Consider the following 14,093-nt stretch of genomic DNA (forward strand, 5'->3'; position numbering starts at 1 on the left):
TGTATGAAAAAAGAGTTTATGTTGCCGGTCATTAGGAAAAGACAAATCCGCACCACAGTGAGACAGCACCTCATCCCAGTCAGGAGGGCCAGTACCTAAATGACACAAGACAAAGGTTGATAAGGATCCAGAGAAAATGCAACCTTTGTGCACTGTTGGTGGGAATGTAAATTAGTACCGCCAGAATGGAGGTTCCTGAAAAAATTAAAAGTAGAGCTCCCATGTGATTCAGCAATCCCACTCTGGGTATAAAGCCAAAAGAAATGGAATTAGGATCTCAAAGAGATATCTGCATTCTCATGTTCATGGAAGCACTATTGATAATAGCCAAGATATGGAGTCAGTCTAAATGTCATCAGTGGACGAGTGGAATGTGAAATATGTGTGTATATATATATGATGTGGATTTATGTGATGTATGTTTATATGGACATGCGAGCACAGTTTTTTCAAAGAAAGCAAAGGGAAGCAAGAAATGCGAGCCAACAAAGAGGAAGCAGCTTGAGGGAACTGAGAAGTGAAGCACAAAGCGGGAAGCAAGAATGGGGAAGCGTGGAACGAGGGAGGGAAGCAGGAGACTTGTGAAATGAGAAAGCGAGGCAAGACACAGGAAGCAAGAAAAGAGAAGGGTGAAAGGAGAAAAAATAAAGGGAGTGCAAACAGGAAGGAGAGAAAGAACTTGTGGGTGAGTGGACAAGGGGGAGGGAACCTGCAGCCTCGGACTCTGTGCTCACAAGCGCTCTTCTCTTCTCCAAGGAGGACAGATGGGGGGGGTGTAGAGAGGGGGGCAGGTGGGTGATGGAGAGGTGAGGAGACAGCACAGGCCGGCAGTGCTATCCTGCGTGGCAGTGCGCAGGTCAGGGTCCCAGGTGGATGGACGGAGGGGCGAGGCTGGTGGCATGCTGATGGGGAAACACCGTGTTCAGATGCAGTGGCCACAGAGTACAACGTGGCGTCCGTGGACCATGGCAGAGCAACACCAGGATCTTGTGCTGGGTGTTGGACAGGGGCAGGAGTGGCACTGGGGGTGTCAGGGTTAGGGTAGGAAGTTCCACCAAAGGCCACAGGTGATCCCGGCTCAAACATCTGGTTGGGGAGTGAGGCTGACTGTCTTAAACGCGGGGGTCCGGGGATGCCCGGTGAGTGGGCAGGGTGGGCGCTGCTTTGCACCCAGGGGCCAGGGACAGCCTCCCTGTGGTGGGAACTTGTGTGCACAAATGGGAGTGAAGGGAGGGACAGCGGCACCCCACGCAGATCTGGGGGGACCTGCAGACCAGGGGGCAGTGTAACAAAGCCCCCCATGGGCGGGCAAAGGCTGGCGTGGCCGGACAGAGCAGGGACCCCTCACAGAACCTCAGCTTTCCCAGCCCCAAAGCTGGAGCAATGAGAAGCTGTCATAGAGATAACCTACGTGGCGCTTTCCATGAAGCTGAGCCTCACGGCCGGCCTCCATCGCTGTCCGTTCCCTGGACACGTTCTGTGGCGCTGGCTCGTGAAGTCTTGCAGAGATCTCAAACTGCTCTTCCCGTACTCTCTCCTCCTTCTGGAACAGCCCCTGGCTCCCTTCTACCCACGTATGCTGCTAGTCTCCCAGTCTCTCCTCTCCTTCCCCTCAGACCCTACCAACCCCTGTCTGGGGCCTTGTGACCCCTGGATCCTCGGGTACCCATTAATCTTCCACACCGTAAGGCTGTGGGTGACTGTGTATCTTTTTTCCTTTTGTTTTTCTTTACTTCCTGCTTTTTTTTTTAATAGTGCCTGTGTATCTCTTTTAGTAATTCAACACATAATACATACACAAACACACACAGAGACTGTTTCTGTCATTTCTTCACAAAGAATTTGGGGCCTCAGTTTTAAATCCTGCCAGGAGGTAGCTGCAAGTCCACACCCAGCAGGGGCTGTCTCCTGGGGCCTCGCTCTGATCCTGCGCTCACCTCTGTCCAGAGCACGAAGAGCAGGGCTTTATGAGCCCGGTGGTTCCGTAGCAGGTGCCTCGGATGCCCCAAGGCTGGGCCTCTCCGGCTTATTCTCCGGCTTATTCTAAGGGGATGAGATGGCAAATATACCCCTGGGAACTTGGGGAGGTGGGAAACTATGTGCCCGTTGCAGCCGCCGCCTCGCGTGTGGTTGGACCTTGGTTTTCCCTTCAGTTTCTGGTTGCCTGCAAGCTCTGTGGGGCCTGTGGGCCTGGCTGCAGGGAGTCTAGGGTCATCACACAGGGTCACCTGACCTTTAGACTAGCAGAGGAGTTCTGAGTGGAGTTTCACCACCCAGGAGAGAAACAAATTGAATTGCATTTGAAGAACTAATAGAAGATAAAACATTTTTTTTCAAGATTTGTTTGTTGGGAAGGTAGAGTTACAGAGAGAGAGAGAGAAAGAGAGAGAGAGAGAGATAGGTGTCTTCCATCCGCTGGTTCACTCCCCAAATGGCTGCAATGGCCAAAGCTAAGCTGATCTGAAGCCAGGAGCCAGGAGCTTCTTCCAGGTCTCCCACGTGGGTGCAGGGGCCCAAGGATTTGGGCCATCTTCCAGTGCTCTCCCTGGCCATAGCAGAGAGCTGGATCAGAAGTGGAGCAGCCAGGACTCGAACCGGCGCCCATATGGGATGCTGGCACTGCAGGCTGCACCAGCTATGCCACAGCGCTAGCCCCCAAACATCTTTTTAAATTATGTATTTTTTATTTATTTGAAAGACAGAAAGGGAGAGAGGGAGAGACAGCCCATCGTCTGATTCACTTCCCATAGTCCAACAATAACTGGAGCTGGACCAGGCCAAAGCTGGGAGCTAGACACTCAGTTCAGGCCTTCCACGTGGGTGGCAAGGATACAATGACATGACCCATCATCTGCTGCCTCCCAGGGTGTGCATTGCCAGGAACCTGGGGTAAAGACTGGAGCCAGGACTCGAACCCAGGTACTTCGATGTGGGGTGCAGATGTCTAAACCACTGGGCCACGCACCTGCTCCCAAATAAAACATCTTTGTGTTCACCAAACTCCATGGCCCTGTTCTCTGAGAGCCCGTTGGCATCTGTTTGCTGTCTCTGCTATGCGTTGAGCAGCATTTTAAAGCCCTGATCACCTGGTTTGCAGAGCAGGTGTGCGGGGAGCAAGCCCAAGAGCCTCAGAGAGCAGCTAGGAACCTGTTGCTTCTCCCCGCAAACGGCTCAGGGAAGTGTTTTGTTTCTTCAGCGTTACCGTTTTGGGCACTCAGCTAGGTATAAGCGCTTCGTCTCCACAGTAAAGTAGTATATTGTCGCTCCCCCATTCGTGGAGGAACGACACCAGACCCTGCGCTGTTCTTTTATCTGCTCGGCCCTTGCCGGGTTAGCTGCCGTTCCCTCATTCGCGGAGGAACGACGCCGTCCCGGGTTAGCTGCCGCACCCCCCCACCCAGCCTCCGCGGAGGGGCGGCACCCCCCGCCGCTTTCCCAGCTTCCGCGGGGGAGCGGCACACCGCCGGCCGGCTCTCTCGGGGGCTGCTCAGATGTTCCTCAGATGTTCCTTCAGATGTTCCTGGTGCATGTTGTCTCTCTCCTCCTTTATAGTCCTCTTCCACCAATCCCAACTCTGCTACCCACACGCCGAGTACTCTGCTCTCCTCCAATCAGGAGCAGGATCAGCTCCTGCCGCTTACCAAACTGATGAGGCAGCTGCGTAGAGGTTGTTTGCTCCCTCAGCGCCATATTGTGGGAGAGCAGATGCATAGAATAAGTCTTAATTCCAGTAACTTAGTCTAGTCTCAGTTGCTCCCCACAGTATATTTAGTGCTGATTTTGTTGCACTCCAGAATCTGAGAGAAGGTTCCAGAACCTTCTGAGAGAATTCCCGAGCCTCACTGTCTTCATCTGTAAAATATGGGGAATGCCCACTGGGCTGTTGTGAGGACGAGAAGGATGAAGTGGAGCGAATGAAGCTTGGGTCACGGCCCCAGCGTGGCCCCCGGCTTGCGGTGGGTCCTGAGGACAGGCTAGGGTGAGAGGGGTGAAATGAGTCAGCTAGCTGCCACCATCGCGGGGCCCTCTGAGGCACGATGATGCCCCTGATTTCGCGTGGTTTGCCTACCTCACGCGTTTAATCTGGGAGTTGTGGGGTGGAGGGGCCGGTGCTGTGGCACAGTGGGTAATGCCACTGCCTGCAGTGCCGGCATCCCATGTGGGCTCTGCTTCGAGTCCCGGCTGCTCTACTTCCAGTCCAGCTCACTGCTGTGGCCTGAGAAAGCAGTAGAAGAAGGCCCAAGTCCTTAGGCCCCTGCACCCACATGGGAGACCTGGAAGAACTCCTGGCTCCTGGTTCCTGGCTTCAGATCAGCCCAGCTTCAGCTGTAGCGGCCACCTGGGGAGTGAACCAGTGAAGGAAGACCTCTCTCTCTCTCTCTGTAACTCTGCCTTTTAAATAAATAAATAAATCTTTAAAAAAAAAAAAGTGACTTTCTCTAGGTTGGAAATGTCTCTGACTTATTTATCCATGATAAGATCAACTTATCCTAGTGAAAGTAATGATGGATTCCAATGGGTTCCCCAAGACCCCAGGGCTCCCACAAATGGCAGGTGTTGCCACCACACTGTGTGGTGCTGAGGGGAGAACATGGAGGTGGCCACGCCCCAGGGCCAGTGATGACACAGCCCTGAGGGCAGCAGGACTGGAAGTCCAGGTCATTTTTAGAAATGAAGGAGGCCCCTCGGGCACTAGAGCTTGTTATATCCTACCTGACTGCACATGTGCCTGGGAGAAGGGGCAGGACAGGCACCTTGCCTGTGACTGACTCAGGCAGAGCAATCCTGGAAACCATCTGGGACACTGGGACAGATTCTGGAGCTTTCCTGGCGAGGAGGGTGAGCTGGAAGGAGTGTGCAGCTTTCCCCTCGGAAAGGGAAGGCCTGGGGCCAGGCTGAGCCAAGCTTGGCTTCCGTCACATCTGCCTCTGTAGAGCTGCTGCGTCTCCAGCGCGCGGGTGTGCAGACAGGGCCTGCACTTTGCAGACAAGCCGCAGGCTACCGCCGTGTGAGAAAGGACCGCAGGGAGTAGAATCAAGAAAGAAGGAACCGGGAGGAGTGCGAATGTGTGGTGAGGAGTATTTTGTGATACTGCGATGCAGAGTGGCAACGTAAGGCTTTTGTGGCGCCTCCCAAGACTTTTTGTACATCTGTTTGCTGATTTTTAGAGAGATTGTTGGGGATGGGGGTAGTATTCTCCTGCATATGGTAGGGTAAAATCACTCACACCTTGACATTTTTAGAATTCATAAGATTTAGAATGAAGAGAGAAAAAAATCAGCATAATTTGCTGAAATCTTTTGGGAAAATATGATGTAACTGTGAACGCAGTGCTCAAGATGGTATTTACAGACCAGAAGCTAACATGATGGATCCAAATTCTTACAGTAGTTACTCCGGGCAGCAGAAATATAGTGATTTTCTTTAAATTTTTTTTTCTGGGGCTGGCGCTGTGGTGCAGCGGGTTAATGCCCTGGCCTGAAGCACCAGCATCCCATATGGGCGCCGGTTTGAGTCCCGGCCCCTCCACTTCCGCCAGCTCTCTGCTATGGCCTGGGAAGCAGTAGAAGATGGTCCTATTTTCTGTGTGTTTTCTAATTTTAGAGAGAACAGCCTTGTGGAATGAAAGGATTGCAAAGTTACAGTGTGTTTTTTCTCCGTCCTGCAATAGGGTTACATGATGGAGAACCGGATCTCGGGCCTGAAGTGTGACACAGATGTGTTTGTGACTTTTGAAGGTGACAATGTCGTTATGCTTCAGGTAAGAGTCAGGCAATGTTTGTTCTTGTTACATCTTTAATTTAAAGAGTTATCCATCACTTGGAGGTGCTCCATGCGTTAGCTTAAGCTGGAGTCTTTAATTGGTGGGTGTTCTTCTGCTAGGCACTTGTGTTTGCAGTAGCTGAACGGGATTACATCATTTCTCTCTTAGCTGATCTTTGGTGTTGAATTATATCTCTTTGGTTTAAGGAAACTATGTGTACATTTTGAATCAGATTCTTCTGCTAGGAAAGCTATTCCATAGGAAAATAGAAACCCCAGAAGATGAACAGGCAAAAGACATAAAAAGCCAATTTACAAAAGGAGGGCAACTGGTCAACCTCACTAGTGATCAAAGAGATGCATATTAAGACATGTGTACTCTTGGGCACGTTAGAACGCATGTTGAATTCCCACCTCTGGTAAGGGTACAAGGGGTCTTCTCGCGTGTTGCTTTTGGGCTGTGTGTAATTCTACTTCTGGGACTCTATCCTAAGGTAATAATCCCAAACACAGACAGGCAAAAGTGTTTTGATTAGTACATTATTTATTATAGAGTAACATCGGAGTCTAAATTTTCAGCAATAAGAAAATGATTATGTAAATGATGCTCAGACTACTCAGTGGGGAATGATACCGCATTTGTAATCAAACTTGCAAAGAGTTCTGTGTGTCACAAAAATGAAAAACTTATGGTAAGTAAAAATGGTACAAAAGTGTATGTAGATTGTGATCACAATGCCCTGCTTTTCAATTTATTTTTTTAAATTTATTTGAAAGGCAAAATGTGGGGGAGAGAGAGGGAGATCATATATTTGCTGGTTCACTCCCCAAAAACCTCCATGGGCCAGGGCTGGGCTAAGCTAAAGCCAGGACCCAGGAACTCCATCTGGGTCTCCCATGTGGGTGTCAGGAGCCCAGGTGCTTGAGCCATCATCTGCTGCTTTCCCAGGTGCATCAACAGGGAGCTGGGTCGATGGGGGATGCAGACATCCCAAGCAGCACTTTAACTGCTGCTCCAAATGCCTGTCCCCCAATGTTTTGTCTTTTAAAAAGAGTAGGGACTTCCAGGTGGATAACCCCATCTTTCGCAGGTCCTCCGTCCTGACGTTCACCAAGGACATGACACGACAGACAAGCATAGGGAGACTCCATGGCTGTCTGGTGACTTCGGAGTCGAGGAATAGAATGGCACACGTTCTGTGGCTTTCTTTATTGTGTCCCGTATATGCCCCAGGCAAAACACGCTCCAGGAAAAAGCCTGCTGTCCTAAGCTGAAGGACCAGGAAGAGGGGGCCTAACAACAGGAAATCACTCTACCCCAGGGGGACACACTAGCGAACCTGACAGCTCTCCCCAGCCGTTTCAGCAGGACCTAACCAAAGCTGCACCTCCACCTGACCCTGACTCTGCCGTCACAGGAGCCTCTTCCCTCACCCAGCACCAGGGAGGCACAGTGCAGGTGGGGGGAAGGGGGCTAATTGGCACTTTGCCTCCTCATTCGCTTCCTCTGGTGTCAGCAGGGCCATGGGGGAGCTGAACTTTCACTCCACTTTGCCTGCAACAAGGTCGTGGGAGTCAGTCAAGCTGGTGTTGGTGGATGTAGGGGCAAGAGGACACCCGCCAGGATCTCTTACTACCCCTCAAGATTAAATAGGGTTTCAGTTTTTAAAAATTAATTGAAAGGGAGAGAAGGAGAGAAAGAGAGAGAGAGAGAGAGAGAGAGAGCGAGCCTCTCCTCTGCTGTTTACTCCCCAAATGCCTACAATAGCCAGGGCTGGGCCAGGACAAAGCTTAGTGGCAGGAACCCAAGCCCTTGAGCCATCACCTGCTGCCTCCCAGAGTGTGCATCAGCAGGATGCTGGGGTCAGGAATGGAGCTGGGACGTAAATGCAGGCACATCCCAAATGTCATCTTAACCACTGGGCCAAGTGCCCACCTGGTATCTTAAAATATCCAAATACATTGAATGCAGTGGGAACATCGCTCATCATGCAGAGGACCAGGAAAACCACAAACTAAGTGAGAAAAATCAAGAGATGCTGACACTGAGAAGAAGAAGATGTTGGAATTATATGACAGGGATTCATGAAAGTACTTCAAGTCCAATTTCAAATCCTCTTAAAATACTTAAAGAATATAAAAAATATCAGCAAGGAAGTAGGAGAAATAAAATGGACCACACGGAAATGATAGTGTTGAAGTTTAATAATTGAAATTACAATCTTGCAGAGTGGCCTTGATAAAAGAGTGGATAAGATAGAAGATGGAATCAGCAAATCTGAGGGCAGGTCAATAAAATTTACCCAGCCTGAAAGAGAATTCAGAAACGCGCAGAATCACAGGGACCTGTGGGACGATAGCAGAAGAGCCACTGTGTGCATTGTCAGTCTCAGAAGGAGATTGCATTGCTCAAGATATGCAGAGAAGGCCAGCGCCGCGGCTCACTAGGCTAATCCTCCACCTTGCGCGCCGGCACACCAGGTTCTAGTCCCGGTCGGGGCGCCGGATTCTGTCCCAGTTGCTCCTCTTCCAGGCAAGCTCTCTGCTGTGGCCAGGGAGTGCAGTGAAGGATGGCCCAAGTGCTTGGGCCCTGCACCCGCATGGGAGACCAGGAGAAGCACCTGGCTCCTGCCATTGGATCAGTGGGGTGCGCCGGCTGCAGAGCGCCAGCCGCGGCGGCCATTAGAGGGTGAACCAACGGCAAAGGAAGACCTTTCTCTCTGTCTCTCTCTCTCACTGTCCACTCTGCCTGTCAAAAAAAAAAAAAAAAGATATGCAGAGAAAATACTTCAGACAATTTCGTTTATTTCATTTATTTATCTTTAAATATTTATTTATTTAATTTATTTGAAAAGCAGAGAGAGAGGGAGAGAGAGAGAGAGAATGAATGAATATCTTCCATCTGCTGGTTCACTCCTCAATTGGCCGCAACGGCTGGAGCTGCGCCGATCTGAAGCCTGGAGCCAGGAGCCAGGAGCCAGGAGCTTCTTCTGGGTCTCCCACGTGGGTGCAGGGACCCAAGGAATTGGGCCATCTACTGCTTTCCCAGGCCACAGCAGAGAGCTGGATTGGAAGTGGAGCAGCCGGGTCTCAAACCGGTGCCTATATGGGATGCTGGTGCTTCAGGCCAGGACAATAACCTGCTGCACCATAGTGCCGGGCCCAGAAAGGCAGCCTTTTCAACAAATGGTGTTGGAGTAATTCAGCACTCAAAGTCATACAATGGACCTTGACCTAGGTCTCACATTCTAGAAACCTTACATGGATTATTGCCTTAAATGTAAAACTATAAAACTTTTAGAAAAAAAAATTTAACAGAAAATCTTTGAGACTTAGAGCAAGGCAACAAGTTCTTGACTTGACATCAAAAGCACAACTCATAAGAGGGAAAACCTGATTAACTAGATTTAATCAAAAGTAAGGTATTTTGTTCTGTGAAAGACCCTATGAATGGGATTGCATATCTGACAAAAGACTTGGGCCTAAAGTATATTTAAAAACTCCCCAAACTCAACAATAAAAAAAACAGGCAATCCAATTAGGAAGTGGGCAAAAGACATGCACAGACATTTCCCTGAAGAGGCCATGTTAATGGCAAATAAGCACATGACAAGATGCACAGACTTGCTTAGCCACTGTGGAAATACAAATTAAAGCCCCAGTAAAATGTTCCTCTGGGACACTAAGATAACATATGCAGTTAGCAACACACCCTGCTGGCCAGGAAGCAGACGGACTGGATCACTCGTATATCCCAAGGTTATAGACGCTCCAGAAAAAGAGCATAGCTGTTCCCCAGAAGACTAACCATGTGCTTACTGCACAACCCAGCAATTACACACTTGGCATTTACTCCCAGAGAAATGAAAACTTATGTTCACACCAAGTGTTCATAGCTGCTTTATTCACAATAGCAAATGTGAAAACAACCTAATTTCCTGGGCCTGGTGCTGTGACACAGCAGGTTAAAGCCCTGGCCTGCAGTGCCAGCATCCCATATGGGTGTGGGTTCAAGACCCAGCTGCTCCACTTCTGATCCAGCTCTCTGCTATGGCCTGGGACAGCAGCAGAGAATGGCTCAAGTCCTTGGACCCCTGCACCCATGTGGGAGACCTGGAAGAAGTTCCTGTCTCCTGGTTTCGGATCAGTCCAGCTCCAGCCATTGAGGCCATTTGGGGAGTGAACAAGCAGATGGAAGACCTCTCTTTCTCTCTCCTGTCTCTGCCTCTCTGTAACTTTGTCTTTCAAATAAAATAAAATAAATCTTAAAAAAAATGAATTTCCTGTCAATAGGTGAACACTTAAAAGGACTGTGATACATCCATATCATGGAATACTACATAGTAATAAGAAGTTATTGGGGTGGGCCTTGTGACACAGCAGGTTAAGGTGCTGCTTGGGGCACCCACATCCCATACTGGAGTGCCTGAGATTGGGTCCCACCCTCACTTCCTGCTAATGCTCACCTTGGAAGGCAGCGGGCTATGGCTCATATACTCGGGTATCTGTCACCCATGTGGGAGACCCAGATGGAGTTCCTTGCTCCTGGCTTTGGCCCAGTCCAGCCCAGCGTTGACTGTTGGCATTTGAGGAGTTAATCAGTGAATGGAACACTCTCTCTCTTTCCCTCTGTCACTCTATCTTTCAAATAATCAACAAACTAAGGAATTATTGATTCTTACAATAATGCAGACACCACATTCAAGAACCAGTCTTTAGGGTCCGGCGCCATGGCTCACTTGGTTAATCCTCCGCCTGCCTTGCCGACATCCCATATAGGCACCGGGTTCTAGTCTCGATTGCTCCTCTTCCAGTCCAGCTCTCTGCTGTGGCCCGGGAGTGCAGTGGAGGATGGCCCAAGTGCTTGGGCCCTGCACCCCATGGGAGACCAGGAGGAAGCACCTGGCTCCTGGCTTCAGATCGGCGTAGCTCTGGCTGTAGCGGCCATTTAGGGAGTGAACCAACAGAAGAAAGACTTTTCTCTCTGTCTCTCTCACTGCTATCTGTCAAATTAAAAAAAAAATCAATAAAAAAAAGAAACCAGTCTTTGAAGGTTATATACTGTATGATTCCACTTAAACAACACTCTTGAAATGATACAATATAGAAATGGAGCAAATCAGTATTGCCAGGCATGATGAGGGAGGCAAAAGGAGGGCAGCGACGGTGGTTTCAGAAAGGTAGCAGGAGGGACCTCGGTGACGGGGCCGATCTGTGTCCTCACTGTGGAGGCAGTCACAGACACTACACATGTAGAATCCCATAGACCTAAATCCTCTCTCTCTCTCACACTCACATACACACACACACACACACATACTCACATACACATACACACACACACTACACATGTAGGATCCCATAGACCTAAATCCTCTCTCTCTGTCTCACACTCACACACACACACACACACACACATACTCACATACACATACATACATACACACATATATACACACATACACACACATACTCACATACACATACATACATACACACATATATACACACATACATACACACTACACATGTAGAATCCCATAGACCTAAATCCTCTCTCTCTCTGTCTCACACTCACACACACACACACACACATACTCACATACATACATACATATATACACACATACACACACACTACACATGTAGAATCCCATAGACCTAAATCCTCTCTCTGTCTCACACTCACATACACACACACATACTCACATACACATACATACATACACACATATATACACACATACACACACACTACACATGTAGAATCCCATAGACCTAAATCCTCTCTCTCTCTCACACTCACATACACACACACACACACACACATACTCACATACACATACACACACACACTACACATGTAGGATCCCATAGACCTAAATCCTCTCTCTCTGTCTCACACTCACACACACACACACACACACACACATACTCACATACACATACATACATACACACATATATACACACATACACACACATACTCACATACACATACATACATACACACATATATACACACATACACACACACTACACATGTAGAATCCCATAGACCTAAATCCTCTCTCTCTCTGTCTCACACTCACACACACACACACACACATACTCACATACATACATACATATATACACACATACACACACACTACACATGTAGAATCCCATAGACCTAAATCCTCTCTCTGTCTCACACTCACATACACACACACATACTCACATACACATACACACATATACACACACATACACGCACACTACACATGTAGAATCCCATAGACCTAAATCCTCTCTCTGTCTCACACTCACATACACACACACATACTCACATACACATACACACATATACACACACATACACGCACACTACACATGTAGAATCCCATAGACCTAAATCCTCTCTCTCTCTGTCTCACACTCACACACACACACACACACATACTCACATACATACATACATATATACACACATACACACACACTACACATGTAGAATCCCATAGACCTAAATCCTCTCTCTGTCTCACACTCACATACACACACACACATACACATACTCACATACACATACACACATACACTACACATATAGAATCCCATAGACCTAAATCCTCTCTCTCTCTGTTTCACACTCACACACACACATACTCACATACACATACATACATACACACATATATACACACATACACACACTACACATGTAGAATCCCATAGACCTAAATCCTCTCTCTGTCTCACACACACACACATACAAACATACATATACATGCACACATACACATATATACACACATATATATATACGCACATACACATATACACACATTACACATGTCAGATCCCAGACCTAAATCTTCTCTCTCTGTCTCACACTAACACACACATGCATATACACATACACATACATACATACACATATGCACATATATACACATATACATGCACACATGTATACATATATATACACACTACACATGTAAAATCCCATAGACCTAAATACTCTCTGCCTCACACACACATATACATACCTATATACACACATACATATACATACATACACACACATGCATATATACACATATTACACATGTAAAATCCCATAGATCTAAATCCTCTCTCTTTGTCTCACACACACACACATATACATACACATATACACACTTACACACATACACACACACAACTGCATGTAAAAATAGCAAAAGCTGATAAACAATTTGGCTTATACCGATACCACTTTTCCAGTTGGGATACTTTATTATAAGGATACAGGGTGTACCCCAAAGAGACTGGGTGAAGGGTTCATGGGATTCTTTTAAATTCTTTTTTCTTTTTAAGATTTATTTACTTATTAGAAAGGCAGAGTTACAAAGAGGCACAGAGAGAGAGAGAGAAACGGATCTTCCATCTGCTGGTTCACTCCCCAAATTGTCACAACAACTGGAACTGGGCCAACCCAAAGCCAGGAACTTGGAGTTTCTTCTGGGTCTCCCACATGATTGGTAGGAATGTGAGTACTTGGGCCCTCTTCTGCTGCTTTCCAGCCACAGCAGAGAGGTGGATTGGAAGTGGAGCAGCCAGGACTTGAACCGGCGCCCATATGGGATGCCGGTGCTGCAGGCGGTGGCTTTACCCACTATGCCACAGTGCTGGCTCCTGAATTATTTCTTAAATACTGAATTGTGACAACTACATTCTTACAAATGAGTGTACAATCATGTCAAAATCTAAAAAAATATTTAGAGAAATAAAACCAACAAAATCTTATGTATGCATAACGTTAGAAAGAAATACTGTAAAGTATCAGTATCTATATTGGGAGGGCTCTCAGTGATTCAAAAAGACACTCCATGTGTTTAAAGGTGTTTGATAGGGAGGATGGCTGGTTTTTATAGTGGAAGGGCCACTCACTGAACGGGGAACTCCGATGTTTTGAGAACGCCATTAGGGTACCTAGCGCAGCCGTTGGGAAGTCCAGCATCACATGGCTCTCCGAGGCAGTCCTCCTTGCTCCTCTTCAGTATAACTTTCAGAGCCTCTCTAGTGCGGGAAAGCACTTGGGGAGAATTATTTAGGAATTGCAATGAACTTGGGCTGGATAACCATAGTCTTTCCGTGTTCTTGGCGAGTGCCTTCTTTTTATCTTTTTTTTCTTTTTTCTTTCTTTAATATTTTTAATGACAGGTAGAGTTACAGACAGTGAGAGGGAGAGACAGAGAGAAAGGTCTTCCTTCCATTGGTTCACTCCCCAAATGGCCGCTACAGCCGGCGCTGTGCCAATCCGAAGCCAGGAGCCAGGAGCTTCTTCCTGGTCTCCCATGCGG

The 14,093-nt window shown here is 47.8% G+C and overlaps 1 protein-coding gene across 2 annotated transcripts in view; it reads left to right on the forward strand.

The window, feature by feature from the left end:
* The window catches only part of ACOXL (acyl-CoA oxidase like), a 371,066-nt gene that overhangs the window by 214,881 nt on the left and 142,092 nt on the right, over positions 1-14,093 (forward strand). For both annotated transcript variants that reach the window (XM_051836339.2, XM_051836342.2), the window contains exon 13: positions 5,672-5,761. In XM_051836339.2, coding sequence (XP_051692299.1) covers positions 5,672-5,761 — 90 coding nt within the window. The remainder of the gene's footprint in view (positions 1-5,671; positions 5,762-14,093) is intronic.

The sequence above is a fragment of the Oryctolagus cuniculus genome, chromosome 2 (assembly GCF_964237555.1).
Source record: "Oryctolagus cuniculus chromosome 2, mOryCun1.1, whole genome shotgun sequence".
Taxonomy (NCBI): domain Eukaryota; kingdom Metazoa; phylum Chordata; class Mammalia; order Lagomorpha; family Leporidae; genus Oryctolagus; species Oryctolagus cuniculus.